General features: G+C 38.6%; 1 protein-coding gene across 1 annotated transcript in view; it reads right to left on the bottom strand.

Annotated features, from left to right (window-relative positions):
- The window catches only part of dnajb14 (DnaJ heat shock protein family (Hsp40) member B14), a 148,285-nt gene that overhangs the window by 38,687 nt on the left and 86,810 nt on the right, over positions 1–22,788 (bottom strand). The window contains exon 2 of the mRNA XM_084107172.1: positions 963–1,140. Coding sequence (XP_083963298.1) covers positions 963–1,140 — 178 coding nt within the window. The remainder of the gene's footprint in view (positions 1–962; positions 1,141–22,788) is intronic.

Here is a 22,788-nt window from a genome sequence, read left to right as displayed (position 1 = left end):
GACACAAAAACGGTGCGTTTTTGCTCACCCTCAAAAAGTGACAACTTTAACAGGCTATATAAAAATATCTGTGGGGTATTTTGAGCTAAAACTTCACACACACACTCTGGGGACATCAAAGACTTATTTCACATCTTGTGAAAAGGGCATTATACCACCCCTTTAATTATATATATATATATATACGGCTGGTGTTGGTCCACTGTGCTGTCCACTCAACGCAGCCGTCTACCAGGACATTTTCAGAGCACTTCATGCTTCCTTCAGCAGACAAGCTTTATGGAGATGCTGACTTCATTTTCCAGCAGGATTTGCACCTGCCCACACTGCCAAAATAACCAAAACCTGGTTCAATGACCATGGTATCACTGTGTAATTACTGTGTGATTTCATGTAATATTCTAATTTTTTGAAATCCTGTTTTCGTGGGTTTTATGAGCTGGAAGCCCAAATTATGTACAAATAAACAACTAAATACTTGAAATCATTTAAGTTGTGGGCCCTGAATCTATAATCTATGGAAGTTTAACGTTTTGAATGGAATTATGGAAATAAATAAACTTTTCCATGATATTCTAATTTTATATATATATATATATATATAATGATATTAATGGCTGATTCTGAGAAATTCTGACGTGAATATGATGCTGAGCTAGAAGTCTTCTAAGAACCTTTAAGTTTGTGCCAGGCTGCAGCCTTGTCTTTCCATTCATCAAAGGTTCTTAAACTGGTTCTCTTATCAAGACAACTTCAGCAAAGATCAACTGGTTAGTGTATGGTGGCTGGTGAGTGTATATGCTCCTAGTTTATGGACTGCAAAAAAAGGGGTTGATGCAGAACCTAAACTCCCCTCCCCAGGCCTGAACATGTACTACCTTTTGCCTGACTGCGCAAAATTTCACGAGACGTTAAACATGGCACCTTCAGTGCTTGGGCCCTAATAATTTATACACACTTGCCTTTGTACCCCTTCAGCTTGCTCCTTAGTAAATCCTTTTGTTAAATCTGCAGTGGAGTCCTGTTTCTGTGCCTCATGTTGGGTTTGGGATCCAGGGTCTGTTCCATTTGATGACTTCCTGCAGTATGCAGTGCTTTTCCCTGCCGAAGTACCATTCCTCAGCAAGGCTTCCAACAACACTGCCAACAAAACACAACTAGGCTAAATAGCAGATTTGACTGGGAAATTCAATTCCAATTTATGAATAAATAATTACAAATGTCTTATTACATTAGACTAGTTGACAGTCCTCTTTCATGTTGGTGTTCATTAGCTAATCAGCTTTGAATCACAGGAATAAATAACATTGTAAATCCAAACAGAAACATTGTTTGATCAATATATGTTTCATGCTCAACCATTAAAGTAGCCTATAAAAGAATTATTCTGTTTATTATGAAAATTTCCATCCAATAGGTTTTCCAAATTTCCAATAGGTCCCCTATTATGCAAAATTCACTTCACGAGCAGGACGAGGCTGAGGGGCGCGGGAGAACGGCGCGAGGCCGGTGGCGTCATTACTGAGACGCACCGGTCTCGCATCTCTCACGGAGGAGCGGGAATTTTCTTAGCAATGTTAAAACGCACATCAACCGATCACTTGTTTAGCGTTCATGTAAACACTACATTCAGTTTCAACAATCGGAATGAATTCAGCTAGATTGAAACAAAAGGTGTGCATGTAAACAATGAATGGCGACCGCAGAAAGCAAAAGCCGAATCCCGGACATTTTGGACGATCTCAACGGCTGGACATGTCCGGGAAAAAGAGGATGGCATTGGAAATCAAACGCACTGGCACTGATCTGTGATAGGTCTGTTAGCGCATTAGGTCCAACCCCCCTATGGGCGGGTTTCAAAGGGTGGGAACTAGTGCTTGTAGTCTCAACAGAAATCCCCCCCTCTTACACTTCCTCCGACAATGACGCAAAATGACGATTTTTGCGCCATTGTGGGAGGAAGTGTTAAGAGGTAAATACGGATTTCTCCCATCTCAGGGGAAAATGAGAGAGTGTTGCACGACCATTCAATAGTATGACTGGGTTTCTAAAAATGCAAAGCTTAATGCAAATGGGTGGAGTGTTCCTTTAAAGAAAATGCTCTCTCAACTCTACCGAAATTCGTTTATGTACTTGCGCACTTCTTATAACTTACTGTGTTTACTCAGCTCTTACGGTGTTTTTCTGAAGTAAAACTGATGCTTCATCTTTTGTGTGATGTACAATAAACTTTATTAAACTCATCAGTATATGTTTGATCATCATTCGGACCTGATCCGAAACAGCAGACTTGTAGACTATTAATAATGGATACATACAAGCAGATGACAAATACTTTGTAACCGTAATTAAACTACTAAACTATACCTGTTCCATCTCTATACAGCACTCTGACTCTGTAGGCATTATTGTCCGACTCGAAATGAACACCGTTACTGAGAGTTTCTGATATTATCATCATTCCGTGAGATGAAATTGTCCTGAGAGACTGAGCGCGAGCTCATGAAGCTCTGCCCCCTGTGGCGTGCAGCAGCAGCTTATTTGCATTTAAAGGGCACACACTAAAACAGCGTGTTTTTCTGAGCCCCAAAAATGACAATTTAAACATGCTGTAAAAAATGATCTGTTGGGTATTTTGAGCTAAAACTTCACATACACACTCTGGGGACATCAGAGACTTATTTTACATCTTGTGAAAAGGGGCATAATACGGGACCTTTAATACATGGATGCCACGTTTTAGTTATATTTAGATACATCGATAACAAAATAGATTATAGATAATTCGCATCTGTGTGCTGTGCACGGAAACCATCCGACAGTATGCATATGCGACAAGTATGCAAAATATTAGGGGTGGGGAAAAAAATCGATTCTTAGATGAATCGCGATTCGGGACGTGGACGATTCTGAATCGATTCACAAATGTCAAAAATCGATTTTCTAAAAAAAAAAAAAAAAAAAAAAAAAAATCTAATAACGTAACATTGAAGGAACGCAAAAGGCGGAACTCTGAAGCGGACGTGCAGTGCGCGGACAGTCTGTGGCGTGCACATAACAGAGACGCGCACATAACAGACGCATGATGGCTGAGCGCCAAATCCGAACGGCACCAGAGAATGTCTTCGTTAAAAGCTAACGTATGGAACATTGGCAATTTCATTGTGATCTATTTAGTATTTTTTTGTATGAGAGCTAATTTCTATATTGTTTAGTTTTCACATCACTATGCTGTGTAAACCGATCTGATCTGTATGCAATATGTGCAATGCCAGTCACAAAAAGTTACATTTTGACTGTAAGTTACTCTCTGCAGAATGTTCATTCACTTTCTTTGCTATTTTTGATTGTGGTATACAGCAAACATTTCAAGTCATAACTCTTTATTATTTAGTTGTGTATAAGTCAAGAGCGGCTTTGTATGTTACTAATTATTCAGAATATGCATAAGTCCACAAGCATTATACGTTATGATAGCTTCTGGTACATAATTCTATATTTTTGAACGAAAACTGTTTGTGAATTTGCTACAGCAAAATGTTTTTTTTTGTCTGAAGGATTATATTGCTCATTGGAAATAACAAGAGGATGTTGGTTAGAAGTCTATTATTAAATGCTAGAGATTCAGAATATGCTGAAGTTTGTATTAATTTACTACAAGTACGCTGCTAGTACAGGCACACATTTATTTTCCTGTTGGTTCTCAGCAATGTTGGGACATATGCTGGCAAATGTAACCTTACAGTTGACTTGCCAAATCACTTCCATTTGTTTTATTAATACAATTAATATAGGAAGTATTGGAAGTAAGTTCGTTATGGGTCATCATAAATACTTTGCTTTAAAAGTACCAAGTAAAAATATTTTTTCAATGTTTTTGATAAAAGGCACTTCCCTGAGAATTGAACTTAATAAATGTGAAAAAGACACTTTAATGTCTCCGTTTGTCATTCTGTATTGCAAAGCAGATGAGAGTAGATCATGATCAGAAACCTGATTAGAAATCATTATGAATAAAATCGAATTGTTTTGAATCGAAAATCTTTTTGAATCGAAAATCGATTTTGAATCGAATCGTGGCCTCAAGAATCGGAATCGAATCGAATCGTGAGATGGTAAAAGATTCCCACCCCTACAAAATATAAGTTGAATGTGACAAGTACGCAATTTCGGATGCAGCCATTGTTTTGATCTAAGCCATTCGTGGTAATCCTGAATAAAACTTCAGTGAGTGACATCATCTTTTTGTAAAGATAACTGTAATGGCAGAAATACGTTTAAAAAAATCTTATATAGTATGACTGTGTTTTAGTCTAAGATTATCTAAGATTACGAGAATAAAGTCATAGCAATATGAGATTTTGAGAATAAAGTAGTAGCCTACTTTGCACAGGACCAGCACTGGGACAAATTCCTGTGGCCTCATTTGACCATATTAGGTGGATAGGCCTGTAGTGGAGTTGGAGCCTACTTCAAATTTTAGAACATTTCTTAATACTCTTATTAATGTTAAATATATGTGAAGAATAAAAACGGACGTCACAAATGTTTTTGCAGAGATAGTAGAAGCCTCATGATGCCGATGTGAAAAGGTCAACTAGTGTATAGGCTATGGTACAGTGGGAACATTTACTGTATTGACAGCGTACTCTGTTCTAACACAAAATCTCATAGCCATGTCATATCCTTATCACACCTTTTGATAACACACTGGATAGATGCTATTACAAACCTTATACATTTTATGTACTTTACGTGAGTTAGCAGGGCTCAATGCTAAGGATTTTTTCTACTGGCTCGATCGGGCCAGTGGTTAAAATGTTTATTTTCCCAGCCAAAATGTTCACTGGCCCCACCACAAAAAAAGAAGAAGAAAAAAGTAATAAATAAATAAATAAAAATAGGACTAGATATGGTTTAAGTTGTTTTTGATCCATGTAATCTTAATAAATACGGTTATAACACCAAAAACTACTAACCTAACTCATATAAATTTTTAATATTTTAACCCTCTGGGGACCAAGCTGTTTTTGGGGTCCTTGAGATGTTCTGACATGCCTTGACATTTGTGCTTTTTTCAGTTATTTATAAACATGTTAATGGCAAAGGTGTAAATTCACTCTATATAGCACAAACAGGGCTACCATAATATGCGAGCAAAGTGTATGTAGATGTTTGTATTTTTAAGAGAATAATGTTTATGCGTGGTTATTGGAAAAAATTAAAATGAAAGTTGCTGAATTAAGACCACAAAACACATATTAAATATGTGTCCACAAGACTTTTGACTAATGGATGTTGTCCCTTTGAGTTCTAGCTTCAAAATGATGTAAAAATAGTCTTGCTTTATCGTTCACAAAAAAAAATACATTGATTTAAATGGTGTAAAACAGGTTTTGCTTGGAAAGCCAATATGCGAGGGGGAGGAGTAGTTTACACCTTAGATTACAATGTCCCACCCACTCTGCATAATGAGCCATTCACTCAGGTGTGAAACTGACTGAGCCACAATGCAAGGACAAAATATGTATTTAGAAGAAGACTTATATTGACCATTTAAGATTTCGCTTACATCTCTCTTGTAAATATGTTTTGCTATTTTATTAAAAATGTTACAATTACAACAATAATTACAATTTCAACAATATTTCAAGTGTACTCTTTCTTTGTAAAAAAAAAAAAAAAAAAAGATTATAGGCCTACATTTTATCATATGTATTCATTAGTTTGAATATAGCCAACATTGGAACATCTAACATCTTAGTCTATGAATTTATTTTTGACAAAAATAGTATTTTTTTTGCAGTTTAATACGTTGCTTATACAAATACATTTTATTTCAACATATTCCAGTCGATTTTTACTCATCTCAGTAGGCTATAGATACAAATATGTCCCCTTCATTCATCTCACAGAAAGGCGAGTCATATTATAGAAATGCGATTCATCTTTTTGCGGTTTACATAGGCCTACACTAACGTTATTCCATAACGTTATTCCACACGTGAGAAAAGAAAACAGCCTACCTCACTCCTCAGCGGAATCTGCTCCTCATTTCAGGAGATATTGCTCCTCATCAGCACTGTTCTGAGGAATCTTTTCTCCATAAGGTAGGCTATAATGTCTCACTCGCGAGGAGTCGCGACGCGCTTTGTTTACAGCTGATGTGGGCGTTTCACAGCTCTGAAATAGTTCTCAGAATTTGCGTTTGAATAGCACGCGCTCTCCGGGGAGTGGTCACATTACTGTGAATTAGCTCGTCATGAGCTCGACAGGAGTCGCTCTCTTTTTATACAGATTACAGAAGCTGAGAATATTTGTTTTTTATATAAATGACTTCATTTAAAAGATGCGATCTCAAGCTTTATGCCCGTGGGTCTGTTTGCCTGTTTGACTGAATTTTCGGGGAGTTATAGATCATTTTCGAACGCGTTTCAAATGGGAGTTTACTGACAGAGAGAAGGCAGAAATCGCATCATGTTAATTTTTCTTTATTTGTCAAAAAGCAAAACACTTTATTTTTATTGTGAGTATACAGAAAAAAAATAGAAACTGAACAGGATCGATTGATGTATTACACGAAAATGAAAGATCAAAATTAACAGAGCATTTAGTGTTTATTTTCATTGCTAAAAAAAAAAAAAAACGAGCAAAACGCGCGGGCGCGTTTGTGGTCCCCAGAGGGTTAAAGATAGTCAGTAATAAAATAAGAACAAAATATCAAATTATGAGCAATAGCACAAATAAATACAACAGAACAAACATAGAAATGAATAAACAGTTCTTTTCAGGTTTTTCATGTAGGTCTAAACAAGATTTTCAGGTACAGAAATAGTAATCAAATGTAAAATATCACTGCATAGTCGTCAATGTATAAATATAAATAAACCCTTATTAAAGATATTTAGTCAAGAGCAGTGAGCAATTTCTTTATAATCTTTAATCTTTTGTTTGATTAACATATGAAAACCATGATAAAAACAGACATATATTATGTGGGAATATCAGCAGGAATATTAGGCTGTCACTTTAAGAGCCGCACGGATCCTACTGATCCTATTTCTCACGTTTACGTTTACTTAAGACATAACTATGTTTATGGTGATACTCGACAAGACGGTGTGGTAGATTTTTAATAGATAAAATAGTAAACTGTATATTAAACTAACCATGTCTCTAACATCTAATGTTACTTCTCTTTTTAGGCCTAACATGATAACACTTTGAAACACAATGTACTAAAACGTTATGTCCTGTGTTTTTGGATGTTGTATTTTTGCCATACCCCTTTGACTTTGGTTGTGTGAGTGTATAAATAACAAGTTTGGGAATTGAAACTAGACAGATGACTAAATTTGAACCTTGTGATTAACAATGAAGTAATCATTAAAACAAAGTTTGCTTTACCTGGTAACTGGTTTGCATATGAAGAACCAATCAAATAGTGGGGAAATTATGTAATGCAGCATGACATTTATGCCATACCTCTATACTATAAAAACTGTTGTATTCTTGTGTACTGTGGGATTCTCAATGGAATTTGTCTGAGATCCTCCGGCCTTGCTTCTTGGGGAGATTCTCTGAGAACTGCTCGAGAGATCCTCCGGCCGTGATTAAAGCATTTAAAGGACATTTGCTAAGGTCTGTTTGTCAATTATTCCTGCACAGGAAGAAAGCTAGTTAGGGAAGCAAGTTAGTTAGGTAGTTATATAGGGAGATCGTCGATTGGAGACGGCCAAGGTATTTATTAAGCGTCGATTGGAGACGGCCCAGGGAGATCGTCGATTGGAGACGGCCCCGGTAGACATAGGACTTAGTTAGGTTTAGGGAAAAATCTACGACAACGGACATTTGGACAATTTTGGGCCCTATTTTAACGATCTAAGTGCATGGTCCAAAACGCATGGCTTAAGTGCACTTAGGGCGTGTCCGAATCCACCTTTGCTAGTTTAATGACAGGAAAAATGGTTGGCGCGCATGGTCTAAAAGGATTGTCCCTATTCTCTTAATGAGTAATGGGTGTCTTGCAAAAATTACACAATCAGAGTGTAATTTCCCATTCCACCATATCTTTATGTACTCAATATTAATCTTTTTTATATTGTAATCCTTTTATTTTTAATTTTGGCTAGTTTGTGAGCTGCTGCGCGTCCCTGTGTGTGTAATAAGCAGAGTGTATGCACATTGTGGACCCGCCTATAGGCACACATTACTAACGCGCTCTTTAAATAAGAACAAAATAATTACGCCATTGACTTTAGACCAGGTTTCAGTTGGTCAATGGTGCAGTCTATTTCAGTTGCCTCAAAATAGCAACGCGTCAACAATGCGCCTGAACACACCTAGTTTTCAGACCAGCACGCCCATAGGCGCACAAATGGGTGCAAATGCATTTTCTAATTAAACAACGTGGTGCAGGCCGTGAATATGATAACTGCGTCGGGCTGAAACTAGCAAAAAAGCACTTGCGTCACGCCTGGCGCTGCATTGCGCCAGGTGTATGGTAGGGCCCTATGTGTGAATATGTCCGTTCAAGCTCAGGAAGATGTGAAAAAGTATTTGTGTGCTGTGAGACGCGCCGTTCTGCGAGTACCAAACTGAGGGCGTCTACTTGCATTTTAATATTCAAGTTAGCAAGGCTTAAAAACATTCGCTAATTTTCGATTTCGGCAAAGATGTTTTTAAAGATCTTTAAAGATGAAGCACTGGCCCAATCGGGCAAGTGACAGTTCTATCAACTGGCCCAAGTGTCTGTCATGCTGGCCCCGGGTCATCGGGCAGTTATTGTCAAACTCTGGTTAGGTAATGTAAATGTATTTTCCAATAATATAGCTGCAAGCAGCAATCCGGGGCCAAACCCTTGAAGGCACCGCAAGCAGAACAAGTACAGCAAGCTACAAGTACAGCAAGTACGGCTAGCAGAGCAGCACATCAAGCAGAGCAAGCCCAGCAGCACATCAAGTACAGCAGCACAGCAAGTCCTGTAAGCACAGCAGTGCAGCAAGCATTTAAGCACCAACAACAGTGCAGAGCCGGAAGAGCAAAAACAGCAGAAATAGAATGTACATGAAGAACAGATGTGTTCAGAAGTACAGATAGGATGAAATCAAAATGAACAGAAGTTCTGATGAGAACGAACACAGAATGTAGAAAAAAAAAACACACTTATTTCTAATCCCAGTGTAAGAAATTTTAAACACAATTTCAGAGTTGCCCCAGAGAGGACTCGAACCCACGACCGGAATGGTTTGGGATTCATGACACATGGTTGAACAGATTGCGCCACTCAGAGGGCGTGTTTTACAATGCTGCAGAGGAGAGGCTTCAGTGTAAAAATTAACACACAAAATCATGTTAATGAGATTAGCATGCTAAGATAGATTAATGCTAATGTATCTTATGGTTATCCTGACAGCTGAAGAGCCACATTAGAAAGAATGGCATCTGGTTAGCATGCTAACCAATTATTATGCTAAGCTAACTAGCATAAGGCAACAAATGCAGGCTAGGTCAACTTCGGAGATGAATATCTCTGGAACGGTAGTGAATATCAAAAATCTGTTCAGTCATTTCTGTGCGGCTCGGTCGAAAAAAACTGTTTTTCATTTGTTCCAATATGGCGGATAGTCACATTGTTGGAAAATGAAAAATGAGATATCGACGGAATCGGCATAAGCCAAAGAATGTAATGACATAAAGAAATAAAAATTTGAACAATATTTACAAAAGTTATAAGCGTTTTTACAAAAGACCTTATATCTCTGGAACGCTAGGTGGCGCTGTGCTCAATCTTCTCATGTACCTTCAGGACATTCTGTCGATGATCCATACTAAATTTTGTGAAGATATGTCAAATAGTTTAAAAGTTATTGCAAATTATGACAAAATTCAAAATGGCGGACACGTGGTACATCCCATCCTGGCAAAATCGGTATCCATGGATTCGGCATGACCCAAGGAATCCATAGATACCACATTTATGATTTTCTGACAAACTGTTCAAAAGTTATTGACCAAAATAGCTATTTTCCATATCTCATGACCCGTAGGTGGCGCTGTTCCCAACTTTGGCACGGACCCTCAAACCATGCTTCCAATCAAGTGTACCAATTTTTCTTTCGATTGATCAAACTTTGGCCGAGATACAGCCTCTACACCAATTTTGGGTCAACCTCATTAAGTTTGCGACATCATAACTTTTGAACAAAGATGAATAAAAAAAATCTGTTCAGTCATTTCTATGCGGCTCAGTCCAAAGATCATTTGAGCAAATTTTGGACAAAATTGGACAAATTTTGAAGGAGGAGTAGCGAAAAAACGGAATACTGTACTTTACAAAATGGCTACTACTGTAATGGGCGGAGTCTTAATGTAAGCTATTGATTTTGATCAGCATGATGAGCGGAATCAAGTGTACTAAGTTTTATTTCTCTAGATCAAAGGGTTCAAAAGTTATAACCATTTCAATGTTGAATTTTTGAACTGGTGGTGGCGCTATAGAGTTGGTCATAGAGACACCAAATTTGGTCCAATTACTATTCATGGCCATCTCTACAACTGTGCCAAATTTCATCATTTTCCTATGTACGGTTCATAGGGCTGCCATAGACTTCCATTGGCGGAAGAAGAAGAAGAAGAAGAAGAAGAAGAAGAAATATAGCTGCAAGCAGCAATACGGGGCCAAGCCCTGCAAGGCACAGCAAGCAAAAGCCGCTGTAGCGCAATGCGGAGCCAGAAGAGCAAAACATCAGAAATTTAATGTACATCAAGCACAGCAAGTTCTGTAAGCACATCAATTACAGCAACACAGCAAGCATTTAAGCACCAACAGCAGTGCGGAGCCAGAAGAACAAAAAGAGCAGAAATTGAATATACATGTAAATGTACATCAAGCACAGCAGCGCAGCAAGCATTTAAGCACCAACAGCAGTGCAGAGCCGCAAGAACAAAAAGAGCAGAAATTAAATATAAATGTAAATGAAGCACAGCGAGCATTTAAGCACCAACAGCAGTGCAGAGCCGGAAGGAATTTAAATGACAACTTTAAAGTCATCCCACATGGGACTCGAACCCACAACCAGAATGGCTCAAGATTTTAGATTCATGGTTTAGCAGATTGCACCACTCAGAGGACGTACAATCACAAACTTCAGAGGAGAGGCTTCAGTGTAAGAATGAGCACACAAAAGCAAGTTAACCAGATTAGCATGCTAAGCTATCTTAATGCTAATGTAGCTTATAACATGGTACATCCAATCCTGGCAAAATAGATATCCTCGGATTCGACATGACGCAAGGAATCGATAGACACCAATTTTATGATTTTGTGACAAACTGTTCACAAGTTACAGCCTCTGAACCAATTATGGGTCGACCTCATTAAGTTTGCGACATCATAACTTTTTTTTTTCCAGTATAGCAAAAAAATCGGGAACAGTACTTTTATGCGGCTCAGTCCGAAGATCATTTGAGCACAAGTTTGGACAAAATTAGACCAATTTTGAAGGAGGAGTAGTGAAAAAACTGTTTTACATTCACTCCAATATGGCGGCCAGTCACATTGTTGAAAAATAACATATGAGATATCGTTGAAATCGGCATAAGCCAAGGAATATATTGACATAAAGAAATCAAATTTCAAGCAATGTTAGCAAAAGTTATAAGCGTTTTTTCAAAAAACAATGATATCTCTGGAACACTAGGTGGCGCTGTGATCAAACTTCTCAGGTACCTTAGGGCCATGCTAATGACGATCCATACCAAATTTGGTGAAGAAATTTCAAATAGTTTAAAAGATATTGCAAATTATGACAAAATTCAAAATGGCAGACACGTGCTACATCCCATCATGGCAAAATCAATATCCACGGATTCATCATGACCCAAGGAATCGATATACACCAAGTTTATAATTTTCTGACAAACCGTTCACAAGTTATTGGCCAAAATATGCATTTTCCATATCTCATGACCCGTAGGTGGCGCTGTTCCCAACTTTGGCATGGAACCTCAGATCATGCTTCCGATGAAGCGTACCAATTTTCGTTTTCGATTGATCAAAGTTTGGCCGAGATACAGCCGCTGAACCAATTTTAGGTCGACCTTGTTAACTTTGTGACGTCATAACTTTTGATCAGAGAAGAATAAAAAAAATCGGGGACAGTACTTTTATGCGGCTCAGTCCGAAGATCATTTGAGCACATGTTTGGACAAAATTAGACCAATTTTGAAGGAGGAGTAGCAAAAAAACTGCATACTGTACTTTTCAAAATGGCCACTACTGTAATGGGTGGAGTCTTAATGTAAGATATTGGTTCTGATCAGCATAATGAGATGAATCAGGTGTACTAAGTTTCATTTTTCTAGATCAAAGGGTTCAAAAGTTATAACCATTTCAATGTTGAATTTTTGAACTGCTGGTGGCGCTATAGAGTTGGTCCTAGAGACTCAAAAATTGCTACATTTACTATTCATGGCCATCACTACAAGTGTGCCAAATTTCATCATTTTCCTATGTACGGTTCATAGGGCTGCCATAGACTTCCACTGGGAAGAAGAAGAATTGTTATTCTGACAATAACAATTGCTAATATAGCTGCAAGCAGCAATACAGGGGCCAAGCCCTTAAACGCACCGCAAGCAGAACAAGTATGGCGCACAGCAAGCACAGCCAGCACATCATGTACATGAAGCACAACAAGTACTGTAAGCACTGCAGCGCAGCATATATTTAAGCACCAACAGCAGTGCGGAGCCAGAAGAACAAAAAGAGCAGAAATTGAATATACATGTAAATGTACATCAAGCACAGCAGCGCAGCAAGCATTTAAGCACCAAAAGCAGTGCAAAGCCGGAAGGAATTGAAATGACAACTTTATACAAAATTTTTATGTTGTTCCACACAGGACTCGAACCCACGACCGGAATGGTTCGGGAATCATGACATGTGGTTTAGCAACTTGCGCCACTCAGAGGACAAAACCGGCAGAGGAGAGGCTTCAGAGTAAGATTAAGGACAAAAAGCATGTTAACCAGATTAGCATGCTAAGCTAGCTTAATGCTAATGTAGCTTATGATTAACCTGATAGCTGAAGCTGAACATTAGAAAGAATGGCATCTGGTTTGCATGCTAACCAATTATTATGCTAAGCTAACTAGCATAAGGCAACAAACACAGGCTAGGTCAACTTCAGAGATGAATATCTCGGGAACGGTAGCAAATATCAAAAATCTGTTCAGTCATTTCTGTGCGGCACAGTCCAAAGAACAACTGATCAAATATTGGACAAAATTGAGCAAGATTTGAAGGAGGAGTAGCGAAAAAACTGTTTTTCATTTGTTCCAATATGGCGGATAGGCACATTGTTGGAAAATGACAAATGAGATACCAACGGAATCAGCATAAGCCAAGGAACATAATGATGTAAATAAATCAAAATTTGAACAATGTTTTCAAAAGTTATAAGTGTTTTTGCAAAAGAGCTAATATCTCTGGAACACTAGGTGGCGCTGTGTTCAGTCTTCTCATGTACCTTCAGGGCATTGTGTCGATCATCCATACTAAATTTTGCGAAGATATATCAAATAGTTTAAAAATTATTGCAAATTATGACAAAATTAAAAATGGCGGACATGTGGTTCATCCGATCTTGGATAATTCGGTATCCACGGATTCGGCATGATGCAAGGAATCCATAGATACCACATTCATGATTTTCTGACAAACTGTTCAAAGGTTATTGGCCAAAATAGCAATTTTTCATATCTCATTACCCGTAGGTGGCGCTGTTTCCAACTTTGGCATGGAACCTCAGGTCATGCTTCTGATGAACTGTACCAATTTTCGTTTCGATTGATGAATTTTTGGCTGAGATACAGCCTCTGAACCAATTTTGGGTCGACCTCGTTAACTTTGCGACATCATAACTTTTTTTTTTCCAGAATAGCAAAAAATTCTGTTTAGTCATTTCTGTCCGGCTCAGTTCAAAGATCATTTGAGCATATGTTTGGACAAAATTAGACCAATTTTGAAGGAGGAGTAGCGAAAAAACTGAATACTGTACTTTTCGAAATTGCCTCTACTGTAATGGGTGGAGTCTTAATGTAAGATATTGGTTCTGATCAGCATGATGAGATGAATCAGGTGTACTAAGTTTCATTTTTCTAGATCAAAGGGTTCAAAAGTTATAACCATTTCAATGTTGAATTTTTGAACTGCTGGTGGCGCTATAGCGTTGGTCCTAGACACTCAAAAATTGCTACAATTACTTTTCATTAGCATCACTACAAGTGTGCGAAATTTCATCATTTTCCTATGTACGGTTCATAGGGCTGCCATAGACTTCCATTGGCGGAAGAAGAAGAAAATTGTTATTCTGACAATAACAATTGCTAATATAGCTGCAAGCAGCAATACGGGGCCAAGCCCCTGAAGGGGCTGTAGTGCAATGCGGAGCCAGAAGAGCAAAAACATCAGAAATTAAATGTACATGTAAATGTACATCAAGCACAGCAAGTACTGTAAGCACAGCAGCACAGCAAACATTTAAGCACCAACAGCAGTGTGGAGCCAGAAGAACAAAAAGAGCAGAAATTGAATATCCATGTAAATGTACATCAAGCACAGCAAGCATTTAAGCACCAACAGCAGTGCAGAGCCAGAATGAATTGAAATGAAAACCTTATACCCAATTTTAAAGTTGCCCCACACAGGATTCAAACCCACGACCTGAATTGTTCGGGATTCATGACACGTGGTTTAGCAACTTGCGCCACTCAGAGGACAGAAGTTGCAGAGGAGAGGCTTCAGAGTAAGATTAAGCACAAAAAAATCATGTTAACCAGATTAGCATGCTAAAATAGCTTAATGCTAATGTAGATTATGGTTAACCTGATATCTGAAGAGCCACATTAGAAAGAATGGCATTTGGTTAGCATTTTAACCAATGATTATGCTAAGCTAACTAGCATAATGCAACAAACACAAGCTAGGTCAACTTTGGAGACAAATATCTCGAGAACGGTAGAGAATATCACAAATCTGTTCACTCACTTCTGTGTGGCTCAGTCCAAAGAACATCTGATCAAATGTTGGGCAAAATTGAGCAAAATTTAAAGGAGGAGTAGCGAAAAAACTGTTTTTCATTTGCTCCAATTTGGCGGACAGTCACATTGTTGAAAAATGACAAATGAGATATCGTCAGAATCTGCATAAGCCACGGAACATAATGACATAAAGAAATCAAAATTTGAACAATGTTTTCAAAAGTTATAAGCGTTTTTGCATAAGACCTTATATCTCTGGAACACTAGGTGGCGCTGTGTTCAATCTTCTCATGGACCTTCAGGACATTGTGTCGATGATCCATACTAAATTTTGTGAAGATATGTCAAAGAGTTTAAAAGTTATTGCAAACTATGACAAAATTCAAAATGGCGGACACGTGGTTCATCCGATTTTGGATTATTCGGTATCCACGGATTCGACATGATGCAAGGAATCCATAGATACCACATTTATGATTTTCTGACAAACTGTTCAAAAGTTATTGTCCAAAATATCTATTTTTCATATCTCATGACCCGTAGGTGGCGCTGTTCCCAACTTTGGCATGGAACCTCAGATCATGCTTCCGATGAAGCGTACCAATTGTCATTTCGATTGATCAAAGTTTGGCTGAGATACAGCCTCTTAGCCAATTTTGGGTGGACCTCGGTAAGTTTGCGACATCATAACTTTTTTTTTTCCAGTATAGCAAAAAATTCTGTTCAGTCATTTCTATGCGGCTCAGTCCAAAGATCATTTGAGCAAATTTTGGAGAAAATTGGACAAATTTTGAAGGAGGAGTAGCGAAAAAACTGGATACTGTACTTTTCAAAATGGCCACTACTGTAATGGGCGGAGTCTTAATGTAAGGTATTGGTTGTGATCAGCATGATGAGTGGAATCAGGTGTACTAAGTTTCATGTCTCTAGATCAAAGGGTTCAAAAGTTATAACCATTTAAATGTTGAATTTTTGAACTGGTGGTGGCGCTATGGAGTTGGTGCTGGAGACTCAAAAATTGGTCCAATTACTATTCATTACCATCACTAGAAGTGTACCAAATTTCATCATTTTCCTATATACGGTTCATAGGGCTGCCATAGACTTCCATTGGCGGAAGAAGAAGAATATTGTTATTCTGACAATTCCAATTACTAATATAGCTGCAAGCAGCAATACAGGGGCCAAGCCACTGTAGCACAGTAGGGCTGTAGCGCAATGCGGAGCCAGAAGAGCAAAAACAGCAGAAATAGAATGTACATGAACAGATGGGTTCAGAGGTACAGATAGGATAAAATCAAAATGAACAGAAGTTCTGATGAGAATGAACACAGAATGTAGAAAAAAAAAACACTTATTTCTAATCCCAGTGTTAGAAACATTAGTACAGCTCTTACCTAGATAATAAAGGAGTTCAAATGACAATTTTATACACAATTTCAAAGTCGCCCCACACTGGTCTCGAACCCACGACCGGAATGGTTCGGGATTCATGACGCATGGTTGAACAGATTGCGCCACCCAGAGGACTTGTTTTACAAAGCTGCAGAGGAGAGGCTTCAGTGTAAGAATAAGCACACAAAATCATGTTAACGAGATTAGCATGCTAAGCTAGCTTAATGCTAATGTAGCTTATGGTTATCCTGATAGCTGAAGAGCCACATTAGAAAGAATGGCATCTGGTTAGCATGCTAACCAATTATTATGCTAAGCTAACTAGCATAAGGCAACAAACACAGGCTAGGTCAACTTTGGAGATGAATATCTCGGGAACGGTAGCGAATATCAAAAATCTATTCAGTCATTTCTGTGCGGCTTGGTCCAAAGATCATCTGAGCGATCATTGGGCAAAATTTAGCAAGATTTGAAGGAGGAGTAGCGAAAAAACTGTTTACCATTTGCTTCAATATGGCGGACAGTCACATTGTTAGAAAATGACAAATGAGATATTGTCGGAATTGGCATAAGCCAAGGAACATAATGACATAAAGCAATCAAAATTTGACCAATGTTTTCAAAAGTTATAAGCGTTTTTGCAAAATACCTTATACCTCTGGAACACTAGGTGGCGCTGTGTTCAACGTTCTCAGGTACCTTCAGGCCATGCTAATGATGATCCTTACCAATTTTGGTGCCGATATGTCAAATACTTAATAAGATATTGCAATTTATGACAAAAATCAAAATGGTGGACAAGTGGTTCATTGAATCCTGGCAAAATCAGTATCCATGGATTCAGCATGACCCAAGGAATCCATAAATACCAAATTTATGATTTTCTGACAAACTGTTCAAAAGTTATTGGCCAAAATAGCCATTTTCCATATCTCATGACCCGTAGGTGGCGCTGTTCCCAACTTTGGCATGGAACCTCAGGGCATACTTCCGATGACGTGAATCAATTTTTGTTTCGATTGATCAAAGTTTGGCCGAACTATAGCTTCTGAACCAATTTTGGGTCGACCTCGTTAAGTTTGCGACATCATAACTTTTTTTTTCCAGTATAGCAAAAAAATCGGGGACAGTACTTTTATGCGGCTCAGTCCGAAGATCATTTGAGCACATGTTTGGACAAAATTAGACCAATTTTGAACGAGGAGTAGCAAAAAAACTGCATACTGTACTTTTCAAAATGGCCACTACTGTAATGGGCGGAGTCTTAATGTAAGATATTGTTTCTGATCAGCATGATGAGATGAATCAGGTGTACTAAGTTTCATTTTTCTAGATCAAAGGGTTCAAAAGTTATAACCATTTCAATGTTGAATTTTTGAACTGCTGGTGGCGCTATAGAGTTGGTCCTAGAGACTCAAAAATTGCTACATTTACTATTCATGGCCATCACTACAAGTGTGCCAAATTTCATCATTTTCCTATGTACGGTTCATAGGGCTGCCATAGACTCCCATTTGCGGAAGAAGAATTGTTATTCTGACAATAACAATTGCTAATATAGCTGCAAGCAGCAATACAGGGGCCAAGCCCTGAAGCAGCAGCAACTCTCCCCATCACTCCCCTCCCTGCCCCTCTCCTGATCCCTGCCCCTCTCCTGACCCCTGCCCCTCTCCTGCCCCCTCTGCCCCTCTCCTGCCCTTCCTTGAATTTTTGAACTGGTGGTGGCGCTATAGAGGTGGTCCTAGAGACTCTAAAATTGGTCCAATTGCTATTCATTACAATCACTACAAGTGTGCTAAATTTGAAAAAAAAAAAAAACAGCTGTTTTAGTAGTACAAGTGAAAATGAACTCAATATGAAGATGTTTTATATAAATTTGCTGCATGTTATATTTATGGAGATCCTTTCTCAGATACACATCATGTGTGGAACTAAAACAACTTTTCCACCACTTAAGGCCACAGTACCTCTTCAGTCTGGACATGTGCCACACAGGAATCGAACCCACGACCGTAATGGTTCGGGATTCATGACACATGGTTTAACAACTTGCGCCACTCAGAGGACGTAAATTTCAAAGCTGCAGAGGAGAGGCTTCAGTGTAAGAATAAGCACACAAAAACATGTTAACGAGATTAGCATGCTAAGCTAGCTTAATGCTAATGTAGCTTATGGTTATCCTGATAGCTCTAGAGCCACATTAGAAAGAATGGCATCTGGTTAGCATGCTAACCAATTATTATGCTAAGGTAACTGGCATAAGGCAACATACACAGGCTAGGTCAAATTCGGAGATGAATATCTCAGGAACGGTAGCGAATATCAAAAATCTGTTCAGTCATTTCTGTGCAGCTCAGTCCAAAGAACATCTGATCAAATTTTGGACAAAATTGAGTAAGATTTGAAGGAGGAGTAGCGAAAAAACTGTTTTTCATTTGTTCCAATATGGCGGATAGTCACATTGTTGGAAAATGACAAATGAGATATCGACGGAATCGGCATAAGCCAAAGAATGTAATGACATAAAGAAATCAAAATTTGAACAATATTTACAAAAGTTATAAGCGTTTTTACAAAAGACCTTATATCTCTGGAACACTAGGTGGCGCTGTGCTCAATCTTCTCATGTACTTTCAGGACATTGTGTCGATGATCCATACTAAATTTTGTGAAGATATGTCAAATAGTTTAAAAGTTATTGCAAATTATGACAAAATTCAAAATGGCGGACACGTGGTACATCCCATCCTGGCAAAATCGGTATGCATGGATTTGGCATGACCCAAGGAATCCATAGATACCACATTTATGATTTTCTGACAAACTGTTCAAAAGTTATTGACCAAAATAGCTATTTTCCATATCTCATGACCCGTAGGTGGCGCTGTTCCCAACTTTGGCACGGACCCTCAAACAATGCTTCCAATCAAGTGTATCAATTTTTGTTTCGATTGATCAAACTTTGGCCGAGATACAGCCTCTACACCAATTTTGGGTCAACCTCATTAAGTTTGCGACATCATAACTTTTGAACAAAGATGAATAAAAAAAATCTGTTCAGTCATTTCTATGCGGCTCAGTCCAAAGATCATTTGAGCAAATTTTGGACAAAATTGGACAAATTTTGAAGGAGGAGTAGCGAAAAAACGGAATACTGTACTTTACAAAATGGCTACTACTGTAATGGGCGGAGTCTTAATGTAAGCTATTGATTTTGATCACCATGATGAGATGAATCAAGTGTACTAAGTTTTATTTCTCTAGATCAAAGGGTTCAAAAGTTATAACCATTTCAATGTTGAATTTTTGAACTGGTGGTGGCGCTATAGAGTTGGTCCTAGAGACACCAAATTTGGTCCAATTACTATTCATGGCTATCTCTACAACTGTGCCAAATTTCATCATTTTCCTATGTACGGTTCATAGGGCTGCCATAGACTTCCATTGGCGGAAGAAGAAGAAGAAGAAGAAGAAGAAGAATAATAATAATAAGAAAACTAACAGATACAATAGGTGCCTTGCCCCTTCGGGGCTTGGCCCCTAAATATAGCTGCAAGCAGCAATACAGGGGCCAAGCCCTGAAGCAGCAGCAACTCTCCCCATCCCTCCCCTCCCTGCCCCTCTCCTGATCCCTGCCCCTCTCCTGACCCCTGCCCCTCTCCTGCCCCCTCTGCCCCTCTCCTGCCCTTCCTTGAATTTTTGAACTGGTGGTGGCGCTATAGAGGTGGTCCTAGAGACTCTAAAATTGGTCCAATTGCTATTCATTACAATCACTACAAGTGTGCTAAATTTGAAAAAAAAAAAAAACAGCTGTTTTAGTAGTACAAGTGAAAATGAACTCAATATGAAGATGTTTTATATAAATTTGCTGCATGTTATATTTATGGAGATCCTTTCTCAGATACACATCATGTGTGGAACTAAAACAACTTTTCCACCACTTAAGGCCACAGTACCTCTTCAGTCTGGACATGTGCCACACAGGAATCGAACCCACGACCGTAATGGTTCGGGATTCATGACACATGGTTTAACAACTTGCGCCACTCAGAGGACGTAAATTTCAAAGCTGCAGAGGAGAGGCTTCAGTGTAAGAATAAGCACACAAAAACATGTTAACGAGATTAGCATGCTAAGCTAGCTTAATGCTAATGTAGCTTATGGTTATCCTGATAGCTTAAGAGCCACATTAGAAAGAATGGCATCTGGTTAGCATGCTAACCAATTATTATGCTAAGGTAACTGGCATAAGGCAACATACACAGGCTAGGTCAAATTCGGAGATGAATATCTCGGGAACAGTAGCGAATATCAAAAATCTGTTCAGTCATTTCTGTGCAGCTCAGTCCAAAGAACATCTGATCAAATTTTGGACAAAATTGAGCAAGATTTGAAGGAGGAGTAGCGAAAAAACTGTTTTTCATTTGTTCCAATATGGCGGATAGTCACATTGTTGGAAAATGACAAATTAGATATCGACGGAATCGGCATAAGCCAAAGAATGTAATGACATAAAGAAATCAAAATTTGAACAATATTTACAAAAGTTATAAGCGTTTTTACAAAAGACCTTATATCTCTGGAACACTAGGTGGCGCTGTGCTCAATCTTCTCATGTACCTTCAGGACATTGTGTCGATGATCCATACTAAATTTTGTGAAGATATGTCAAATAGTTTAAAAGTTATTGCAAATTATGACAAAATTCAAAATGGCGGACACGTGGTACATCCCATCCTGGCAAAATCGGTATCCATGGATTCGGCATGACCCAAGGAATCCATAGATAATACATTTATGATTTTCTGACAAACTGTTCAAAAGTTATTGACCAAAATAGCTATTTTCCATATCTCATGACCTGTAGGTGGCGCTGTTCCCAACTTTGGCAAGGTCCCTCAAACCATGCTTCCAATCAAGTGTACCAATTTTTGTTTCGATTGATCAAACTTTGGCCGAGATACAGCCTCTACACCAATTTTGGGTCAACCTCATTAAGTTTGCGACATCATAACTTTTGAACAAAGATGAATAAAAAAATCTGTTCAGTCATTTCTATGCGGCTCAGTCCAAAGATCATTTGAGCAAATTTTGGACAAAATTGGACAAATTTTGAAGGAGGAGTAGCGAAAAAACGGAATACTGTACTTTACAAAATGGCTACTACTGTAATGGGCGGAGTCTTAATGTAAGCTATTGATTTTGATCACCATGATGAGATGAATCAAGTGTACTAAGTTTTATTTCTCTAGATCAAAGGGTTCAAAAGTTATAACCATTTCAATGTTGAATTTTTGAACTGGTGGTGGCGCTATAGAGTTGGTCCTAGAGACACCAAATTTGGTCCAATTACTATTCATGGCTATCTCTACAACTGTGCCAAATTTCATCATTTTCCTATGTACGGTTCATAGGGCTGCCATAGACTTCCATTGGCGGAAGAAGAAGAAGAAGAAGAAGAAGAAGAATAATAATAATAAGAAAACTAACAGATACAATAGGTGCCTTGCCCCTTCGGGGCTTGGCCCCTAAATATAGCTGCAAGCAGCAATACAGGGGCCAAGCCCTGAAGCAGCAGCAACTCTCCCCATCACTCCCCTCCCTGCCCCTCTCCTGATCCCTGCCCCTCTCCTGACCCCTGCCCCTCTCCTGCCCCCTCTGCCCCTCTCCTGCCCTTCCTTGAATTTTTGAACTGGTGGTGGCGCTATAGAGGTGGTCCTAGAGACTCTAAAATTGGTCCAATTGCTATTCATTACAATCACTACAAGTGTGCTAAATTTGAAAAAAAAAAAAAACAGCTGTTTTAGTAGTACAAGTGAAAATGAACTCAATATGAAGATGTTTTATATAAATTTGCTGCATGTTATATTTATGGAGATCCTTTCTCAGATACACATCATGTGTGGAACTAAAACAACTTTTCCACCACTTAAGGCCACAGTACCTCTTCAGTCTGGACATGTGCCACACAGGAATCGAACCCACGACCGTAATGGTTCGGGATTCATGACACATGGTTTAACAACTTGCGCCACTCAGAGGACGTAAATTTCAAAGCTGCAGAGGAGAGGCTTCAGTGTAAGAATAAGCACACAAAAACATGTTAACGAGATTAGCATGCTAAGCTAGCTTAATGCTAATGTAGCTTATGGTTATCCTGATAGCTCTAGAGCCACATTAGAAAGAATGGCATCTGGTTAGCATGCTAACCAATTATTATGCTAAGGTAACTGGCATAAGGCAACATACACAGGCTAGGTCAAATTCGGAGATGAATATCTCAGGAACGGTAGCGAATATCAAAAATCTGTTCAGTCATTTCTGTGCAGCTCAGTCCAAAGAACATCT

Source organism: Abramis brama (genome assembly GCF_963993115.1).
Source record: "Abramis brama genome assembly, chromosome: 2".
Taxonomy (NCBI): Eukaryota; Metazoa; Chordata; class Actinopteri; order Cypriniformes; family Leuciscidae; genus Abramis; species Abramis brama.
The sequence above is the reverse complement of the archived record's forward strand: the minus strand, read 5'-3'. Positions and strand labels throughout refer to the sequence as shown.